This window comes from Ananas comosus, linkage group 16, assembly GCF_001540865.1.
Source record: "Ananas comosus cultivar F153 linkage group 16, ASM154086v1, whole genome shotgun sequence".
NCBI lineage: Eukaryota > Viridiplantae > Streptophyta > Magnoliopsida > Poales > Bromeliaceae > Ananas > Ananas comosus.
The window spans coordinates 7,646,209-7,668,184 of NC_033636.1; the positions used below are offsets into that span (position 1 = coordinate 7,646,209).

General features: G+C 36.9%; 3 protein-coding genes and 1 pseudogene across 10 annotated transcripts; 2 read left to right on the forward strand and 2 right to left on the reverse strand.

The window, feature by feature from the left end:
* On the forward strand, nucleotides 438–1,268 carry LOC109721900 (monothiol glutaredoxin-S9-like). Its single transcript, XM_020249711.1, has one exon. The coding sequence runs from the start codon at nucleotides 563–565 to the stop codon at nucleotides 1,031–1,033; it is 471 nt and encodes a 156-aa protein (XP_020105300.1). The 5' UTR covers nucleotides 438–562; the 3' UTR covers nucleotides 1,034–1,268.
* On the reverse strand, nucleotides 2,950–16,355 carry LOC109722047 (suppressor protein SRP40). Of its 7 annotated transcripts, XM_020249909.1 has the most exons (7): nucleotides 15,778–16,353; nucleotides 13,656–13,774; nucleotides 9,977–10,081; nucleotides 7,133–8,272; nucleotides 6,860–6,913; nucleotides 6,699–6,734; nucleotides 2,950–3,476 (listed from the first exon to the last, which is right to left on the reverse strand). In XM_020249909.1, the coding sequence occupies exons 1-4, from the start codon at nucleotides 16,307–16,309 to the stop codon at nucleotides 7,475–7,477; spliced, it is 1,554 nt and encodes a 517-aa protein (XP_020105498.1). In that variant the 5' UTR covers nucleotides 16,310–16,353; the 3' UTR covers nucleotides 2,950–3,476; nucleotides 6,699–6,734; nucleotides 6,860–6,913; nucleotides 7,133–7,474. The 7 variants fall into 7 exon arrangements, with proteins under 7 accessions (XP_020105498.1, XP_020105496.1, XP_020105497.1 ...); XM_020249907.1 differs by having other exon boundaries at nucleotides 6,699–6,913; XM_020249908.1 differs by lacking the exon at nucleotides 2,950–3,476 and having other exon boundaries at nucleotides 6,443–6,734.
* On the forward strand, nucleotides 16,492–18,430 carry LOC109722048. Of its 2 annotated transcripts, none has more exons than XM_020249913.1 (2): nucleotides 16,492–17,241; nucleotides 18,208–18,430. In XM_020249913.1, the coding sequence occupies exon 1, from the start codon at nucleotides 16,537–16,539 to the stop codon at nucleotides 17,071–17,073; it is 537 nt and encodes a 178-aa protein (XP_020105502.1). In that variant the 5' UTR covers nucleotides 16,492–16,536; the 3' UTR covers nucleotides 17,074–17,241; nucleotides 18,208–18,430. The 2 variants fall into 2 exon arrangements, with proteins under 2 accessions (XP_020105502.1, XP_020105503.1); XM_020249914.1 differs by lacking the exon at nucleotides 18,208–18,430 and adding an exon at nucleotides 17,517–17,956.
* Nucleotides 18,145–19,337, reverse strand: LOC109722099 (annotated as a pseudogene).

Genomic DNA, 21,976 nt, shown 5'->3' on the forward strand with positions numbered 1-21,976 from the left:
CACGATCAAATCCGATATCGGATCATTGCCCTTGTCGAACCCATGTTTACGTTTATTATACCAAGCGGCCATCTTTGTGATAGGCTCTCGACACGGTCAAATCCTTATTTGGACCTCAAAACATATAAAAAATAAAATAAAATGAATAAAAAAAAAATTATAGAGTACTAAATTGATACACTTTAAATCACAGGGCACTAAAATGAGAAAGTAAAAAAGAAAGTTTGGGTGTGATATTTAAACATTTCCATATATATATATAATGATAACAGGACACTAATAATATTATTTTATATTTTGAAGGAGTAGTTATGAAATTACCACTCTTTGAGGGGGGTGCCAAAGAGAGAGAAAAAAAAAAGGAAACAGACGTGGGTGGGGCCCGCTTCATGGCGCGCGAGCGCGCGAGGGCCAACCGCCGCTGACGTCATCCCTCCCCCAATTCCGTTATATAAAATCCTCCACCCTTTTCTCCCATTCAACGCAAATTTTGCCCACTCACCCAAATTAGGAGAATTTGAAGAATCGGAAGGGGAAAAGAGAGAGAATTATATTTAAAAAAATGCATCAGGCGATTCCGTACAGCAGCGGTCGGATGACGTGGCTCCGCCCCGCGGCGTCGGCATCCGTGTCCGTGTCGGCGGCATCGTCGGTGTCGGCGGTGGCGGCAGCGGCGACGACGGTTACGGAGAACGGGGGTTCGGCAACGTCGGCGGCGTCGTGGAGGAGGCCGGTGGCGGAGAGTGCGGCGGCGGTGGTGGGGCGGCGGGGGTGCTGCATGAGCCACGTGGTGCGGCGGCTGCTGCAGGGGCTCGGCGTGAACCCGACGGTGTGCGATGTCGACGACGAGGCCAGCGGTGCCGATGCGGCGGCGCTGGCGGAGGAATTCGCGAGGATCGGTGCCGGCGAGGTGTCGCTCCCCGCGGTGTTCATCGGCGGGAGATTGATGGGGGGATTGGACCGCCTCATGGCCCTGCACATCTCCGGCGAGCTCGTCCCCATGCTCAAACAGGCCGGAGCTCTATGGCTATAGATTAAATCAGTACTAATTTGTTGCTAATCTGTTTCTATAATATGTATTATTATTATTATTATTATTATTATTAGTGTAGTATGATTTTTCTTTTTCTTTTTTTGTTTTGCTAATTATTGGACGCAAGAGAATATACTTTGGCTACTTGAAAGCAAGGAGGGTTAGGTTTTGGTGTGCTGTTTGTACAAATTTTGTGCATTAAATGGGAAAAAAAAAGAATCTCAATTTCCTGATATTTGAAATATAATATTATAAAAAATTTGGAGTTGTTTGGTCTCAAAATGTAAACTTTTGAATGCTTCCCATAAAAATTAGATTTTGTGAGGCAAGCTTTTATTTTGTTCTAATTATTATGTATTCTCAAATAAAGCTAGAATATTTTTAATAGTAAAACAAAATTTACTATGATTTTTTAATTTTTCTAGAGCTTAATGGTGGTAGGTGAGATTGTATTATTCCGACGACTAAAAATTTAATAGTAAATATTATTTATTTACTATCGATAGTATTTCAGATGAACATACATATACAGTTCATATTTTTTTTCTTTGCATTATGTGTTTTTCATCTCTGTTTAAGTTTAGAAGTCTAGTTCCCTAAAGCGTCCATCATTGTATTAAGATTTAAATGCTGCATGTGTTTTCGTTTATTTTTTTTTAAAATAAACTTAGCTGAAAATGTGAATCAACTAAGATGCAAACTTCGGATCTCGGATGTCCAGGACGCGGCAGTACTTTGTGATATTTCTGCTTGGGACACATTAAGTTCTTTGCCACTTGCGCTAGAGACAGTCGGTTGAATGCTATATGTGTTAAATAATATATTTTCAATCTTATTGTAAGTACAATAATATATATATATGAGTCCGGCTACTATACTCTTATGAGTACGATTGTCTTTATACTCATAAGTTGTTTTCGATGATAGAGTTTCCGAATCGACGATCCGTACCGTTAAACATTATCTAGAGCATTTAAAACTTCTAGAAATCAAAATTTATAATTTTTCGATATCATTTACCCCACGATCAAAAGCTCACAAAATTGACAATTTTTAACGGCCGGTATGAAATATTTGCTAGTTTAACGGTGAAAAAAAATCGAAATAGGTTGAATTTTTAATAGAAAATTCTATTCACTACCTAAATAAAAATCAATAACTCTGATTTTAAATTGAAAAATCCGATCATCCATTTTTAAGATGTCATTCAATTTTAACCGTTCATTTTATACCCGCTTGATGAACTTTATAATGATTTTGAAAAATTACAAAATTTATTTTTTAAAAATTTCAAATACTCTAGATCATTTTTAACGGTGTAGATCGTCGATTCGAAAAGCCCAACATCGAAAACAATTTATGAGTACGAAGGGCTCTATACTCATAAGAGTATAGTAACCCTATTATATATATATATATAGTCTCGAGCTGGGAGTGCTTTTGGAAACACCAAGTACTCTGATGCTATAATATATATATATTTAGCCATTGGATCAACCCCAACGATTCTTAGATCCTGCAAAATGGCTGGTCACATAAGTAATCTTCGTTGCTGTCTTTCGACCCAATAGTTAAAAAGATAGATACAAAGGTTAAATTTTNGATCTACACTATTGAAAGTATTTAGAAACTAAATTTCATAATTTTTCGATATCATTTACCTATCAAACAAGTAGTCTAATTTTGATATCTTTTGATCACTAGTCAAATGATGTCGAAGAAAATTTAAAATTTAGTTTTCAAATAATTTCAATAGTGTAGATCAAGTCTAACGAAGCCGATCGTCGATTTGAAAGCCGCATCATCGAAAACAATTTGGTAGCACGGAGCGCTCCGTGCTACCAATAGCATAGTAACCGGACTCAACTTAATAGTTAGGCCCCATGATAAGTTTCAGTCTTAATTATCTTTCTATAGTAAAAATTACATCAATTATCATTCCACATTTTGCTACCATCTCAAATAAATTCAAAAATTTTCAAACTTGACAAATTAGACTGTTAAATTTTACTAAAACAACTTGACAAATCACATAATTTCACATCTCAATATATATCTAATTTACAACTCAAAGAATATATACAATATTTAGAATCCTAGATAGAGTAGATCTATTTAGCTAATACTATAAAAAATGATAGTTTATTGAGCGATTTATTTAATTTATATCATTCCACTGTATTATTTATAGATAACTTTATCTACTGAATTCGATAATTATCCTAAATAGCTCGATCTATTAAAATAATAATAAAAGATATAGTGATAATTGATATAATTTTCTATGCCGAAGAGTAATTAAAACGAGCGAGAAAGTGCAAGGGAGCTTTCTATAATTTAGGTATGAAATGGTCTCACGCTCGGACCATTCACACACAATTTCTTCTGCTCCAAATGAAAATTATATGCTTTCTCACCAGCTTATATTACAGGATCACTCTTTCTGCATAAGATAATTCATAGAAGCAAAATATACAAAAAAAAAAAACAAGCAATGAAAGGAGCCACGTGTCATAATCAACTATGATCATCACTATGTTATGTAACAAATAATTAAGAAAATAAATTAAATAGTCCTCAAAGGCAAGTAAACAAAAGCCAATTAAGGAAACTTCCAAAAGGGCAGTGTTAAAAAATTGTTTAACGAGGAACACACCTTGTTGTAAACATGACATCACCACAACTCAAACATGACAAGATAATGAACGAGTCAAAACAAAGTGTGGGCTTTTCGTGATCTTTCCAACTTCGCACCAAACTCCATTAGGTGGTAATTCACACAAAAGTGGCTCAGCTATCTCATTCGGATTGATCCATAGATTCTTCTATTGGTAGTAAATTAAAAAACAAACACTATAGCTACAAGATAATTATTCGGTAGAAACTATTATTATTGTAGAGACAGATAAAAGAAGCTTTAATTTGAAGTTTTATTACTACTTTTGGTAGTAACATTGCCCACTTTACTACACACTGAAATAAAATGAATCTTATTTGTGCTCATTGAATTTTGCTATTAACAGAATTATTTTTACTATATAAATCAGCAGTAATATATTTAAAATAAAAACATATGAAAAAACCCCCATTTTGAAATTCTGTTGATTTACATTTATTAAAAATACGAAATTTTCTTAGCCAGATTCCTCAGTAAAGAAAAATAAAATTGGAAATTTTATTTTCTTCACTGTTGACGACTACAAGAGAGATATAGACAAGGTCTCGACAACCTCCATATCTCACCTGGGATTTACTGAATCACATTGATTGTTAAGAAACAGAGAAATGACATGAGGGTTTGATTAAGAGAAATTTGATGGCACAAAAGATATAAATTAAAAATAGAGCAGAAGAGAATCGAAGCAGGAGTTTTAAATGAATTTAAGAAAATTCAATGATTAAAAAGGTAAAACAGATCCAGTGTCTCTTTCTAGCAGATAACTGAATAGATGTATCAACTGCATTGAATATCACACACGGCTCTTCAAAGAAAAAAAATTTTAGAATGCACAGATTATATTGGTGACATGATGTTCCCAACCAATCAGATGATGTCACATCATAATTATAAAAAATATTTTTATTATACTTTTTTATTAAAAAAATATATAATTGACTTGTTATTACTGATATGGTACAAGCTTGACACAATAAGTTTCTCCGTCAAAGAAGCCAAAGTTTTTTTTTCTATTTTTTTTAAAGATAGATAGCACGCTATCCGTTTCGTTTTATTTCATTTAGAAATAAACTTAGCTGGAAATGTGAATCAAGTAGGATTTGAACTTGGAGCCTCGGATACCAACTACCAAGTTCTTTTCCACTTGCTCTAGGCTGTAGGAACGGTCGGTACAAAAAAAAAAAAAAAAAAGAAAGAAAAAACCCCAAGTTTTTAAGTTCTAGAAGCCTAGTTTTTCTAACAGAGCACAACTTTGTTGAATTATGGCACTTTGAAAAGTGGCCCAATAGCGCACGCGAAACGCGGCCACGTCAGCCCTAACTAGCATTGGAATAGAGTTCCGGAGAGAAAGAGATGGATAGTTGATAGGAATAAAGAGAGGGAGAATTTGATAAATCATAAATGCCGGCACCTCCCAAACCTCCTAACCACTCGTCAAAAGTGACGCAATTTGGACCTTGATTAATCTATGCAAGGAAAAAGAACGAAAAAAGAAAAGAAAAAGAAAAAGAAAAAAAGAACTAGAATAAACTTTACTCCATCCAATATGCTATATATTGCACTTAAGACACTTAAAATAAAATTAGTATGCTCTTAATCCTCTAGAAACTTGCGCCATTAGTACTAAATTTTTCTCGTTAGTTTGTCGTTTTAATTCTATTAAATATTTACTTTTAACAAACATTATTTGTTAAGTTATTTTAAAAGTTAAAAGTATAATAAGTGATATATTGAGTAGAGTAATCTGCCTTTTAGTTAAAAAAAAAAAAAAATCAACTTAAATCACTCAACTGATGGAGAGAGATATACTTACAAACTATGCAACTTTTAGAGGATATATTTGCTAATTAAAATTTTCTGGATAAAGTATTGCAATTTCATTGCTTTATGGAAGAATCCTAATTACTTTATGGATGTGAAACAACCGTTACTCCCCCTCATGTCTAGGCTCGAGACTTTTTAATCAGCTCATGACGTGGGCTTGAATTAAATGGGAGGAAATTAATATGCTGGGATCTTAATATCATGTGAAACAACCGTTGTACTCTAAACGCTTAAGTTGTTAGAAAACAGTGTTTAAATATTTTTATATTTAACAATGGGAGAATAATATGCATCTAAATCCCCCTCCCATGTACCTATTCCTCAATACCTAATATTGTAGAATATTCATGTGGGACCTTCAAAGTACAAGATCGCATTCCTAATAGAGAAAAAAATCATATAAAACCAAGAGATCAAACAACAATCCAAAAATATTACTGAATCAAGTACCACGGGTTCAATCAGTGATTAAAGCAATGATGTCAACATGATGTTATAAATGTTCAATTGTTATTTTTAATATTATTATATTAAAATATATACATATATTATTATTTTATTAGTATCAAACACAATTATAAAATACTGATTTCTATACCAATTAAGTCGCTATACGTCTTCAAGCTTCACTTTTTATAAGATTAATTTATATTAATAGAAACTAAAATTAGCTAAATTGATTCTAAACTGTTAGAATATGATTTGATTAAAAAAATCAGGCCGGTTCAATTAAAACCGGATCAATTCACCAATTCGATAGTTGAACCACCGTTTCAAACAGTTCAAAGTGATTTTTTTGACTAATCAGATTTAAAAGGTTAGACCGAACCGCTTTATAGACTGGATCACGGTAGGACAAGTCGAACCGGCCGATTTTTAAATCAGTATATAAAACGGATCTCAAACTATGGTTTAAGATTTTTAAATCATTATATGAATCATGAGTGCAGAATATCCTGCACGCAACTTCAATTTGAGACCGATCTCGTATTGCCTCGAGATGCGTGATTAGCCACAAGTAGAAACAGATGTTCCAGTCTCAAACTGCTCTAGTTTGAGACGGATTTCATACAAACAATACTAAACAACAACCGCGGCACTTTTCTTAAATCAGCTACTTAGCTCATAGAATAAAACAATTGAGTAGTAGGAAAAAGGTGTTACCGTGTTTTCGGTCCAACAGGATGGTCAGATTCAGAACTGGAATAGGCTGGTACAGAAGTTAGGTCTTGATGCATTTGCCACAGGAGTCAGAACAGTCGATAACTTGGACCAGAAAGATAAAAGTAATTATGACAATTACTGTGAGAACGATGAGACATTACTTGTGCTGAGGGGCGACGGTTCTACAGACAATGGCGACGATAATGATTTGAAGACTGCAAAATAGAAAAGGAAAAGGATGGTAAAGACAGCGGCAGCGAAAATTGCAAGAGTTGATAATTTTGTCATAGGACTAGTAATTGATAGGTAGTGCTATGAAAATATCTGCAGCAAAATGGGTTAGTCACTGAGAATGGGTGCTCGACAACTTTCAGATGAAAAAACATAGTGACCTTTAACATTAGGTAATCAGACTATGGGCGAAATTTATGCACCTCAACTGTCAGAGGGGTGTAGAAAATGATCTGGGACCTCAAGCTTAAATTCTCTGCTGCATCAGATGAGCTTCAAACTTACAAACAACCAAATGATACAGCTTTCTTTCAAAGAGCAAAGGCACAACATTCCCTGTTTCATGATACCAAAGATGGACACTCGAGAGTTAGATCATGAAATTACATTTCCACCTGTGAATTAGTTCATCCCTCAGGTCCTTGAGTTCATCTCGCCACAAGTTCGGATTCATCATGCTTGACTAATAAATCAACAAGAATTCTGCAGGAATGTCTTTGTGAAATAACAACATGGAAACCACTTATATGATGTGCTGAGTGCTTCTATAGTGAATCAAGCCACGAATCAATGTCGTCCGCCGGTCTAGTGAGTAGAGAACTAGAAGAATGATTTACAGATGACACCTTTCCCTGATCATGAGAAGGGACTGTATACTTCTGATCTTTAAGACCTAAAGAAGTTTCTGCAAGCAAATCATCAAGTGAATCATCAAAAGGAGATGTTCCATTTTTTGGTTTATTCGATGTCGAGTCATTGATGATATTTGGCTCCAAAGAAGAATGAGAGGGGATATTCGTGGAAGAAAGGGAAGTTTCCGCAAGCAAGCCATCAAGGGCATCATCAAGAGAAGACATTGCCGTCAATCGCGAGTTGCTAGTTCTTTGATGAGTAGATGGTGGAATCATGTCATACGATGAGTTAACTTTCATACTCGAAGAAGTTGAAGTCTCTTCTATTGGTATATCTGCAAAAGAGCTAGAGAGACTAGTTTCGCTGAATGAATTGAGAAGCATGTCAAGTTCTGCTTCTGCTGCTGCCGCCTCAAAAGCAGATGGTCGGTTCTGTTCTTTCTCTGGAACTCTATCTTCAGAACTTGGCAAAATCAAGCCAATTGCTTCTGTGGAACCAGAAGTGGTCAGCAGTTGAGACTTCTCCTTTGATGGAATTCCACTGGGCTCGTTATCAGTGTTAGGATTGTTAGCATAGTTCATGCTAGATAAATCTTTTTCTGACTCTGCATTTCTCTGAAATACTGGTTGAGAAAAGCCATGTTTAATCTCACTAGCTATTGACGTTTCTGATTGCGGAGGTTTCTCATAGTCCTTTGATCCATCGGTTAACTGCAGTAAATTAGACAAAAAGGATCATAAGGCAAACCGCCCAAAAAAAGAAAAAAAATCAAATCTGGTAAAGGTATAAATATCTGATCAGTACATGACGATCAAGTTCTCTTAACCAACAATATTAGAAGCATAAGAGATCAATTAGAAGAACAATTTTCACTCTTTACAATAGAGATGGCTCGATAGGCAAAGCTCACCCTAGGATTTCTAGAAGCCAGCGATGTAGATGAAAATATACATCTACCTAATCTCAGCCATCAAAGCGTTTACCAGGTCAAGGTGAACATCACTTAAAAGATGAGAAAGCACCGACGACACAATAGACTATAATCAACAGTCATTTCAACATCAGTCTTTATAAATTGATGCCGAAGTATTCACCACGTCATACAAGATGATAGAGTATCGCTGTGAAAGTCATAAAACCAATAGGCAGGTAGATTTATTTACCTTCATAGTAACAGTTAAGGGGCATGCCAAAAATATGGAATCCCTCTAGAAAATTCTCCAGACACAAGAATAGTCTAGGCAACGAATATATAAACAACATAATTAAAATATGCTATATCGAGTTACTGTACTATGAAATACCATGGTCTCACAAATCGAATGGTTTTTCTCGCCAAGGAATAGTCTGTCTCTCTAAAAGGTTAACTTATCACCTACCAATCTTTCAATAGGCGACATTCTATAGCTTATTAGAGTATTTCACTGAAATTTACTTCACACATTCACACTTCACAAAACGAGAATATTGTACGAGTCATCCTTTTCAAAAAAGAACCCATGCATTAACTTTCAGGCATGATTTTGGATTTACATTGCTTGTACAAGAGACTTTAGCTTAAAAGATAGTAATATGAAAGTACTATTAACAATTTACATTTGTAGCAATTCACATTTACCACCAGTTTGGATTACCTTAAAATACAATTGTCCACGAATTCTTGCGTTACTTGTGAAACATGCAAGATTTTCTATGCAGTAGTTTTGAAGTTGTCTCTGGAAAGTGAAATCTATGCACTTATAACACCTCAGCATGGTCGGAGAAAACAAAAGGAAATTCCAGCCTCTGTTGTTTAATTTGGTAGATATTGTTGTGATAAATTATCTCCAACCCTTCTCTTTGTAATCTACTGTCCCACATTCCCACCAGCCCCGATGTCACTATATTCACTATCCACCTGCCCTCACTATGTAAACCCTTTGCCCCCCTCATCACTTGCCATATAGACTACCACCTCGTACACTGCATCAACTACCCACTTAGCCCTACACTTTTTGATGCAATCCATTTTTTGTTTAGATTTGCATAGCTCTAGGCAAGTCAAATTGAGTCCAACACAGCCAACGGACAGAGTTGTGGACTAGCTAAATCCTTTCAGGGACTTCTTTTGCCTCGAGTTGTGCCCCACTTTACTCAATATTGTTAACAAAGAAATAGATACTAATCGAGCTTCAACACTATCAATTAACCATTCAAACCACTCATCCAAATATGCACGATATTTTTCTTATCTGTTTATAGTAAGGCTGAAGATTTGACAGCACTCTAAAGCAACTGGGGCTTTACAGGACACAAAAGCTAGGTCATGCTTTCTTCAAAATACATGAATATGGACATGTATAACATAGAGTATGCTTCTTCAATCAGATGAATTGCAAAAATGCTATTCATCTATAAATAATAACTATGCTTACCAGATCTTCAGGTAATAAATCTGCTTCAATAAAGAGCCTCCGTGAGAGTTTGAGTTTTGAAAGTTGAGCAGCAAGTGCATGCAAATCCAAGGAAAGGAAAGGGACCTGATAAATACAACGTATCAGTCTAAAAGATGATGGAAAGGGAAAAAAAAAAATGAGTACAATAAGCAAACAGGTGATAGTATATTTATAAAGTTGCCCACATTTTTAAAGGATTGCCTGCTTATTATTGCTCCAAACTATCCAATAGGCCTACTCGCCAGTGTTGGTATAGTGATAGCTTCTAGCGAAAGCTTTTCACTACATAACAACCACAGAAATCTAAAGGAAGAATTTGATTAACTAACTAGAGTTTCGACAGAAAAAAGGAATAACAGTTCATAAGTCTGACCATTGAAGAATAGCTTAAACTTATTTTAGTAGTTGAAAAGAACACTGTAGTACACTGAACTTTAGCAAATAGCAAGGTTTCAGTGTAAGGATAGTAATTGACACTACCCTAGCTGTTTTGAATGTTGTCGGAAGCGTACTGGCCTTTAACTTAAGTGTTCTAAGTGTTCGGATTGGTTACTGACACTAAAACCTACAAAATTCAGGTTTTGAGTGTTGAGTACCGGTACCAAAGTAAGATACCGGTACCCCACAGGATGGCCAATTGCGTAGCTCTCGGGTTTGAGAGTTTGGTGCTGGGTACCGGTACTGCATTGAGCTAGTACCGGTACACTATTAAACCAGCTGAACAGAGCGCTCGAGTTGTTGCTGTTTTGATGCCGGGTACCGGTACCTCATCCTGAGTACCGGTACTCAATGCGGCTGATTGAGTTGGTAAGGGGTTTTTTGGTAATTTTGGCTGTTGTGCTTATCCATAAAAGCCCCAACCGCCCTGTTAGTGTTCTTTCTCAGGCTTGAAGCTGAGAGAAAGCCAGGGTAAGCCTTCTCTTCCTCTCTAGATTCCACTTCTACACTTGGTAGAAAGTGATGTGTTGATCCCTTTTCTCCTCTTTTCTTCATACTTGCTGGTTTGAGGGCTTTGGAGGAGCTATAGAAGTGAGGAATAAGAGAGTGTCTTAGATGAGATATCTGCAACCCTAGTTCAGGAATTGGCTGAGCTTGGAGCTTTGGAAGGTGAGTATTTTATTCCTCAGTTTGATTGTTGGGTGTGATGTTGGTATTGGTGTTGGTTTGATATAGTTCACAACTGAGCCTTGTAGAACTTATTTAGTGATGTTAAATCCTCTTTTAGGATGGCTTTAAGGTGCCCTGAGGAGGAGAGTGTGGAGTAGAGACTTGCTCTATGTAAGGTATATTTCTACCTATGTGTTGTGATTTCATGAAGCCTTCATAGCAGGCTTAGTAAAATCTTCTAATTGATTTAGAATTGTTGTTAGAGTGCTTGGAGGCTTGCGAGCTCCTCGTTTAGGCAGCCGGAAGGAGTCGTCGAGTTTTCGGTGGGTTTGACCTTATCGAAATGGGTGAATTCCCCCTATGTCTTCTTTGATATTATGACATTGAAATTGTTGCATATATATATCTTGAAGGGGGCTATACTTGCATAAGACATGCATCATGTGTAGAATAAAGTTAAACCTCTATGCAGTAGAGGAAGGATTATGAACTTACTTAGTATAGTAGGCATAGATCACTTGCTTGTTTAGCATGTATTATACGATAATAACAAACTTGTTTAGACAAGTTAAGCATGGCATCATTCAATAGTGAATGGATGTAAAGTTATGAATATGACACTTAGTTTAGATGAATAACTAAGTGAATGATGTAATATGGTTCTTAATCTTTGAGTTAAATCATGCAATTCCATATTGTAGACATGATGACAGAACTTCCGTGCATATCATATATAGTAGAATTATATCTTCATATTGTGGAATGAATTGTTTAGAGATCAAGTATAGAATACTGTACATGATATTTCGCATACTTGTATAGACAAGTTGGTTATGGCATTCACCGGTTAGAGTTAACATGAACTTCATGTTATTGTATATGGCCTAGTTAAATGACTAGAACTGAACGATATGATATAGACTCCAACCTATGGGTCGTGAGATGACACACTTGTATAGTCAAGTAGAAGTAATTGCATCATAATTGTATACTCCATGTAGTGGAGGCCTATGTAGAAATACATGACATATGCCATGAGTTTGTGTGAACACCATAGTGAATCAGTGACTATGACCTCAGTAAACCACTTTCCTTATGTTATAGAGAGTAATGAATGGACTATATGTGAGTATGCGGGTGTAGCCCGTTAGAATCATTAATATGATGTAAATCATTGGTTTGTTTAAGTCATACTATCTATTGGTAGAAATATGCCACCAAGTAGTTAAAAGTGGAATATGACTTTATGTTAACCGCCGACTTGGTGTCGGGGTGGTTATGATTCCATATTTGAGACATGATGATTGGATATGAGACCTATGGACCTTATGCTATGGATTACGCTTGCTTGCCAATGTGCTCATTTACGAATACTTGTGAGGGTCGCTCTCCACAAGCTGGCACTCCGGAGTTAGCTGCGCGACATCAGATCGCCAGTGCGGGACTGAGCGTCGAAGTGGATTGCCGTGGGTAGTGTTGACTTCCACGGAGCCATTAGGCACGGCACGAGCCGGGACTTTACCACGTGTAAGTCTCTTGTTAATTGGATTAATGTAAATGAATTTAACCTTAAATGGACATAGTAGTAATGGTACTTTATGTCATTAGTCATTAGTTACAATGATAGTACCTGTATGTTTACACTCCTGTTAGTGTAGGAAGATGGCTACATGATGTCATTAGCTAGTTTAACTATAATGATGAAATTCTTCACGAATCATGACATGTAGTTTAAAGATGGACAACTTGTAACTAGCAGAAAATACAAAACTTGTATATGTGATGAGTAGTACATAAGACATGTTAGAAAAACATCTCTTGTTGAGGCATGTTTATAGTTGATTCATTTCATCTATTTGTTGCATTTACATTTCCTACTTGTTGTAGCTTACTCATGCCTCAGTTGACCTAGTGGTGTATTTCACCACCCTCGGCGGCTTACCCACTGGGAACCATTGTTTAATAGTTCTCACTCCCATTTATTAATTATTTTTTTGTAGAGCTTTCCACAGCAGGAAAGGCTAGGGTTTGTGGCAAGGGGTCCGCGACTAGCTAGAGCCTCCTCGATGTTGGAATAGATGAAACCATGCAAGTTTATTTTTATTTAGTTCTAAGATGTATTCTGGAACCTTAGAGTGTACTTGTATTTTATATTCCAAACTGTAGTTTTAGAGATGTTTATAGTTTAAGTTTATGTATTTATGTACTTGCTCTGAATACCCTGTTAGGAAAGGTTTATGCTTTTCTCTATGTTGGTTATAGACGCCTAGTGTATACTGGAGGTGCTGGTGTACACGGCGGGTCTGTGCACGCCACCGGTGAGCTTGCGTTGAAGTCCGGGGTGTGACAAACACACTCTAAAGGAAAATGAAAATCTTAATAAAAGCAACAGCAAGAAACAGTGATGTGAAGAAAAATGAGATTTCTTCAGTCAGTAATAGAGAATTAAGAGTTTGAACAAAACTTTACCAATCATAGGTAGTGTATAATCCTATGCCCATGACAACCTTGTGAAGCACAATCTACAAGTATCAAGTCGATGAGTCAGTACCTCATAACCCGAGGAGGTATCATCATCCACAATAAAATTGTCGTCTTGACACCAAGATAGAAGTCCTTCTCCCTTGACAGAAAGAATAGAGCTCCTTCCCTGCATTAAATCTGGAGAAACTGAAAGTCAAGATCTTGCTATCAGCACCAATATATGCAGAAGAAAGTCCACGAAAGATCAGAAATCTTTGATAAACCATTTTGAATTTGAAAGTTTTTCCCCAAATATTTGGCATTTGTACTAATCATTAGGGTTAGACATTTGAACAATAAATTACTCATTAATGGATATTAAAATACGAAATTCAAGTAGATGCTTCCTTCCAACTATTCATTGGCATGATTAATACTAAACAAACATCAAGGAACAATCACCCTGTCAAGGAAAGTGCTAAAAGGAAAACAGTTTTCTTGAGAAATTTGTTGCATGAAGAATCCGATCATGTTAAATAACAATAGTACGGTCAAATTGTTCATCAGCGAGTAACATCAGCCTTGTGCCTTAGATTTCTACCATTGTTTCCTGTCCTTTTCACTCTTGTTAGGTTAGGAAGGAGCAAGCCTTTTAGACTATGGAAGGCAAGCCAACTGAAGAACTCAAGCCTGCAGAGCAGTCACAGACCATACAAAGATCGATCGTACCTCCACGTTGGAGGAACTCCCTCGTTTCAAAGATTTTAGGGTTGATTTTCATACTTTTGAGTAGTTGTACTGTTTGTTTTCTCGTATTCAAACTGATGACCGTGTAATGTGTATAGTTGGTTCAGAGTCGGACTTCTCACAGTTTAAATCGTCAAGGTCATTTCTTTCATTTTCTGTGGTGTCAGATCACAATGACCAAAAGTGTCTATCGTTCGTCCAACCACAGGCTGAGGGAGCATCCAGCTCACTTCCAACTCAGCAAAGTAGGAAGGAAGAGAGAAAGTGAGGTTGGTCAAGGCTAATACAAATATAGCTCAGAATGATTTAGGATGCAAGCACGCCCAGCGGTGCAAACCCTGCCAGATAGAGAGAAGCGACATACAGTTGCAAGGGCAATATTTAGTAGAAGGGAGTTCAGACTCCATCATGGCAGTACAGAAGCATTAAATTGAGTAGTGTGACAAAAGAGACAGATGATATTTATATTGAGTAGCTTTGCTTTCTAATGTCATAGTTGAGCTTTATTATCTATCTCTCAGAAGAGCTTTCCTAATTGAATTAGAAAATAAGACTAGCAAGGACACCAATGAAGCATGAACATCAAGATATCGAGGACTTTCAGATTGAAGCTTGAAATTCATTTATCCGCCAATGATACTAGATTTACTATTTCACCTCAAGTAATGGCAAGGTAGTAACACAATGTAATTAGTGAAACTTTATCCTGAAAGTTTTACCAAGGTTGAGAGAAGATTAATTTGCAAATCAACGCAGTTCACCCAATTCAAGCAAAACCACAAACTATTAGTCTATCATTGATAAGCGGCTAGTGTCTAGCGACTCATCTGTTGCTTCTTTATTCCTCTCAGCAATAATCTCTTCTTTCAATTTTTTTACGAGGAAAACCTAAATACACTGGACAAACAGGAAAAAAAACCTAGATTGAAAAAAAAAAAATGAAAATTGCACTTTAGCCAATGTCTTAACTCTCAATTACCCCCTTGATAAAACATTGCATCAATTTGCACCCTGTACTTTACCACCGTCTCAATTAGGGCCAAAAATTTAGTGAGATTGTTGAATGCTGTTGTAAAACTTTACTGAAACGGTTTTGCCTATTCTATCGATCCTATATCTGAAAATTTATCTGAGTTGCAACTCATATAGTAGATCAAAAGGCAAGTAAAAAAGATCTTCTTTTTCACTACAGTTACAAAAATTAGAACTTTACAAGACAAAGCATTCAATTTATGTGATTATACTCCGCGAATATTGGCACCACCATGGATCAACCAATATTTATAATGTTTTGCATCGGAGTTCAACAATCATCCCAAATACAAGGATTATGCCAGATATAAATTGACGCATTTTGTTATGAATGGGGATGATTGAGACACGAACTAAAGTGCGAGGCATTTTTTTCTCAATTTAGTCTAAAAGAAAAGAAAAGAAAAGATAGCTTCGTAAAGGGAATTTACCAAAAGGAAGCTCCTCCGAGGAGAACCCTAGACCAACAACACCGCGAATCTCCTGCGGCTGCGACCGAGCTTCCTCGATCAAGTAGCCGAAATCGGCCCCTTTGCTCTTCGGCGCGACCTCGCTGGACTTATCCGCGACCGCGGCACCCTCGGCTCCGCCGCCGCCGCCGCCGCCGTCCTCGGCGTCGGCGTCGGCGTCGTACCGATCCCAATTCGAGGGAAGGGCAGGGGCGGCGCGGGGTCTCCGGGGCTTCTCCTCCGCTGCTCCGGGGGTCGACGACGAGGGCTTCTTCCGCTGCGCGATCGAGGAGGGCGTGGGGTGGTTCCTCCGACCGTGTTGGGAGTGGATCCTCTTCGACTTCGCCGTCGCTTTCGGATCCATCGCGCTAGGGTTTTCGCTTCGCTTTCGCTCGCTTCGTGCTTCTTCGCCACTGGAACTCGCCGACGATATGTAAGAGGAAGGCGCGGATGGGGAGGGCTCGGGAGAAGAAGAACTACTGGAAATTGTACGAAGAGTTCCTCGTTCTTCCATAATATTGCAACACAGTTCTTCTTCTTTTTTTTCTTTCCTTCTTTCAGAAAAAAAAAAGAAAATAACAAATATGTGGTAATGTGGGCCGGGAAACTTGGCTTCTAGGGACTGATCTACAATATCCAAAAAGGTCAAGGACAAAAATGCAATTCACCCCTTACTTAAAAAAACAAAAAAAGAAAAAAGGAAAAAGAAAAAAGAAAAAAAGGAAAAAGAAAAAAAAGAAAATGCGGTTCAAGGACTCGCCGGTGGTGGAGCTCCCCGTGGGCGGCGCCGTCCTCTCCTTCGAGCAGGACAACTCCTCCTTCCACGTCGGCACCTCCGTCTGGCCCTGCTCCCTCGTCCTCGTGAAGTTCGTCGAGCGCTGGCTCCCCCCCCAAAACCCCCAAAACCCTAACCCTAACCCTAACCCTAACCCTAGCAATCCCTACGCCGACCTCCTCCGCCTCGCCGGGAAGCGCGGCATCGAGCTCGGCTCCGGCTGCGGGCCTGCGGGGCTCGGCTTCGACTTCGTCGTCGCCGCCGACGTCGTCTACCTCGCCGACTCCGCCCCCCACCTCGTCGCCGCCATCGACGCCCTCCTCGCCCCCCGCGGCCTCCTCCTCCTCGCCTACCAGCTCCGCTCCCCCGACGCCCACCGCGCCTTCTGGGACCTCTGCGCCCGCGCCTTCCCCGTCGTCGTCAAGGTCCCCCGCGACCACCTCCACCCCGACTATGCCTTCGACGAGGCCGACGTCTACCTCATGCAGCGGCAGCAGACCTGAATTGTTTGCTGTTGTTAAAATTCATCATTCTATCTCTCCCTATATATATATATATGCGTGTGTGCGCAAATAGTGTGATCTCGATCAATTTATGATGCATGAATCTCCTGAAGAAGAAGAAGAAGAAGATGAAGAAGAATAAGAGGATTATAATCCACGTCGCGCGAGGTTTGCTGTTGTTAAAATTTGTCATTTTTACTGTATCTAGGTGGTGTGAATGCAATCAATTTATGATGCATCATGCATGTTTGAAGACAAATGTGCAATTTCCTGATTTTGTAGCCATATATAAGTAATGGGCCCTTCTTATTTAAATTAGAGATCTCCTTATCGATTTCATTTTGAAATGGAGAAATGCGAAGACACATTGTTTTTTTTTCTTTTGTGGTTCGTATTGTAGGGCTTATTTTTGCGTCATAAATTTGATGTGAATTAGTGTGCAGGGTATAGATTCTCGAGTGAGTTATGGGATTGCGGTCATACTTTGGAAGACCCAAAAACTTTTCCAAAAGCGGTGCTATAAAGTATGACATGAATTGAAAGGTGAAGCCTGTGTTTATAAAGTATTAACTGGTATTCATGGATTCTAGTCTTCTAGATACCACAATGTATCGTGGTTCATGTAGAGCATTATATATTTTTTTTGAATCAAGTCGTGCATCAGAATTTACAAGACTAAGGATAGTAGAAAAGCGAACTTTGTAAGTTCATTGATGGCAAGTATGGTTGAGAAAGTAGAGAGATTCTTACGAAGAGATGATTGACATATGATTGTGGTTTATGTTATGTGCCTAGCAGGCACCTTATCTTTGTCATGTATACATTTTTTTTTTTTTCTTATTCAGATCTGATGGGGCTCATTTTTGCCCACTTGTTTGTACCACTTTTATATGTCGATTTGGTGCTAGTTTCCCAACATGAGCCAGGAGAATCGCTAAGTTTGAGTCGTTAGAACATGTGTACCAATTCGAAGCATGAAGATATGTGCAAGTCATGCGACTTATAATTTCTTTGAGGCAGGAAGCTGATAGTAGCTGGTGCTTCTGAATTTAATGTTACAATTCTGTGCTTTCAAGATCTGCATTTGGTAGAAACAAAACAACTGATTGAGTACAGATCATGTTTCCTTTGTAGGAAGGAGTAGAGAAAGATGCATATGTCGAAAATATTTATGATTGAAATTCATAAAGCTCTGGATCTGTCTTCCAAAGCTGACACTACCCTGTTTGTAGGATTAATAGCGCTACGATAACTTGTATGTGTTTATGGAATCTTGTATGGTAGGTAATGGTGATACAGTTGCATCTGTATTGTGTTCACGGTGAACTTTATCCGAGTCTTTTCCTTATTATTTGAAGGTCGTTGGCTGCAGTTTTCTTTTTCTGTTTTCGTGCTGATTAGAATCTCACTAGGCATGCTGCTTAGGGACATCTTTACTTTTGACATGCTTTGACATCAAATAACAGTGACAGAGTATACAGTGCTTAGGGGTGAAAATTCACTATTGGAAAGATAAGTACAAGAGATTGATGAAGTTTGGGATACATTAGATCATCCCTTTATTTTCTTGTGATTAATTGGACACATAAAAGGAGAGGTAAATTTCATATGACGAGTCGTGGTACAGCAGCAAGTGATTGCCAGATACACTTCAATAACAGATCGTGTATCCGTAGCCCAGATATATCTTGTAGCCGCTAAATCTTCGTGTTCTTCTCGCTCGAGTCCTTCAATATTGAGCATCATCACCATATCCAGGTATTGTTGTGCTTTGCTTGATTGATGATGTGAATTGCTGACGTTCACAACTGCGTGAATAATGATCACGTTACCTCCATCTTCTTTTGTAGGGATAGCCTCCTTGCAGCACTGCAGTATCCTTGTGGAATCATCATCTCCCTAGTCATGCATAATCCACTGCAATCAGCATACTGAAAATTAGAGGATGGGCCCCTTATTTAGATGCGCTACGGAGAAAAATGAAGTCAAAAGCAGTATCTAACCTTCAGCAAGACGGCATCAGCAGGAGGAATGTAGGTAAACATGTCTCCTGCGACAAAATTTATGGCGGCTTTCTCTGTCACCATGTCAATTGCGTGCGGGAGATCCAGAACGATGCATTTCACCCCCGGGAAGGCGTTAGCGACTGTTCGAGCTGTAGATCCGGTGCCTCCACCGACATCCACGATCGACCTGATCCCTTGAAACACATGGCTACATTCCATGGTCAAGACTTCCATCAGCAATATGCTATCGGCAGACATGACCCCACTTGAAGAATTTGCTGAATCCTGGGTTTTTGCTTGCCATGGCCCCAGGGAGTTTGGCAATGTGCTAAGGATTTAAATGTCTATTGACACGGGCGTATTTACCGTGTCGTATCGTGCCAATAAGACATTAGCATGATACAGCCTCCGTGCCGATGGCACAACTTAAAACCCTCTATTTTTTAAATTAGCAAGTAATTTTTCAATAAAGTTCAAAATATTTGATAAAAATGCATAATAAATGGTTAAAATATTTTGTTGCTAAAGAAAATAAATATTTCATATCATTATGTGTCGGCACATATGTATTTTTTGTGACCGGCATGTATGGCATGGTCTGGCACATATCATATTGTATCGTGTCTGTAAATTTCTGGCACAATTTTGTATCACGGCACTTAAATTCTTGCAATGTGCCACTTGGAATAGATGCATTTTCCCACCGCTAGAGCGGAACCAAGCACTTATGAACCAGCTTGTTTCCAAAAAAAACTGGATCTGTGTTTAAGAACTACTGCAAAATGTAATTTTTCTCGTTTGAAATTATTTTCTTTGGTTAGTTGGATTGGAAGTTAAAAGAAAGTTTAGCGAAAATTGACAACAAATTTATTGGGAGAGTTTTTTTTTTTTGGTAAGATATTAGAAGTTTGGAGGAATATAAAAGTAAACTTAAATTTTAGAGAGATATATAAATTAATTTTAAACTTCAGAAGAGTACCCAAAATTAAGAGTATTTAAAGTCGAACTTAAAAATTCGAGGACCTGGACTAACGGTGCTACTAACCTGTACATAGTACATGGCCTGCACATTGATGACGCATTACCGTTCCAATAAATTGTTTTGAATGGTAGGACTTGACTATAATAGTTTAAAAAGTTTTAAGTTTAAAATTTAAAAAGTTAAAGTGTGAGAATCAAAATGAATTTCACCCCCTAGTTTGAGGATTATCAGTACAGTTTATACTTTATTGTTTCAATCAAGTCCCTGCAGTCATTATACTTGGGGCACTTTGGTTGACGTTATATAGCATTATAGATAATTGGAAAAACTTCAAATACTATTCTTATGGTTTTACACTTTCTCACTTTAGTACCATATGGTTTAAATTGTATCAATTTAGTACCCTGTGGTTTTATTTTTATTTTTTTATTATCGATTCCACTAATTTTTTTCGTTAAATTAGTGACAAAATTAAAACTAAAGGGTACTAAAGTGAATATTCGATAAACCTAGGTAGGATATTTGAAGTTTTTTTTATATAATTTAACGAAATATTAACGGAAAAGCTGACAAAAAGATAAAAATAAAACCACAGGACACTAACTTGATACACTTCAAATCACAGAGTATTAAAGTGAAAAGTGCGAAACCACAGGGATGGCATTTGAAGTTTACCCTAGATTATTTCGACATATTCAGGTATCTTGAATTTTTGAATGAGATTACGACTGATACTGTATTAGCGCATTTGGTTAATATAGTAATGTAATGGTGAATTACAGTGTATATAGTATTACTATTTTTGATTCAGTTTATAAATTCAATATTCTTGACAATAAAGTATAATCTATTCTAAAATTGCTCTTAGTCATATTTGGTAAAATTTTTTTACTGTTTACAAATAATAATTTTTTTACTAAATTTTATTTTAAATAATTTAAAATTTGAATTTAAATTTTATTTTTTAATTTTTAATTTTAAATCTGATCAAAAACATAAAATTTAATATTTTAATTTAAAATATAATTTTAAAATTTAAAATTTAAAATTTTATATTTGAAATTTGAAACTTGAAATTTAAAAATTTAAAATTTAAAATTTGACAATTAAAAAAATTAAATTAAAATTTTAAAAATGATGTATTGACAAGGTATCGAGGTTCGGAGGGATAAACTTGTAATTTTGGATAAAGGTAGGATAACTAATTACAAAATACTCGCCCTCCGCAATAATAATTTTGGTGTAATTCTGCACCATTTGTAATACTACATTACTAATCAGATTACATACTGATTGAATCAAACGCAGTAATTCTAACAAGATTGCTTGTAATCCTATCAGAATAACCGGAACTAAATGCATCCTTAGTTAGTTACAAATACAATTAAATACGAATAAAATATTAAAAAAGTACTATAGGATGAGTGAGGTGTACATTATATATCCTTTTTAGAATATATTAGTAGCATTATTCTAAATATTGGGATAATTTCTTATATATTCCTAAAATTATTCAACTTTCATATATATCTAAGTTTTCAAATTTAGTCCTTAAAATTTAAAATCTCTCCAATAATTCCAAGGGCAGAGGCATATCGGAAAAAAAGGGACATTGTTTTAGAAGCAAATTAGACAATAACTGAATTAAATTTTCAAAACAGGAACAAATCATATGTAAATCAAATTTTGAGGAGCATATAAGAAATTATCTATGAGCAATTTTATTTGTACACTCCAAAAGGCACATAAGATCAAACTTACCCCATCATCCAAGGGTCAAAAGTTGGTCACTGTCTTATCATATTTTTTGTAAAATTTTTTAGTATTTGTAAAAAAAAAAGACAAGAAACCCTCAAACTTTTAGCTTTTTGATGAAGGGGATGTATGATTTATACTTTTTTCTAAGTGTCGTGGC

Excerpts from the sequence above, each read along its gene's own strand:
- LOC109722047 (XM_020249909.1), bottom strand. The coding sequence starts at position 16,309 with ATGGAAGAACGAGGAACTCTTCGTACAATTTCCAGTAGTTCTTCTTCT. Across the intron at positions 13,775-15,777 it reads CTCGGAGGAGCTTCCTTTTG|TTTCTCCAGATTTAATGCAG; the intron begins GTAAATTCCCTT and ends CTTGACTTTCAG. Across the intron at positions 10,082-13,655 it reads ATACCTCCTCGGGTTATGAG|GTCCCTTTCCTTTCCTTGGA; the intron begins GTACTGACTCAT and ends TGTATTTATCAG.
- LOC109721900 (XM_020249711.1), top strand. The coding sequence starts at position 563 with ATGCATCAGGCGATTCCGTACAGCAGCGGTCGGATGACGTGGCTCCGC.
- LOC109722048 (XM_020249913.1), top strand. The coding sequence starts at position 16,537 with ATGCGGTTCAAGGACTCGCCGGTGGTGGAGCTCCCCGTGGGCGGCGCC.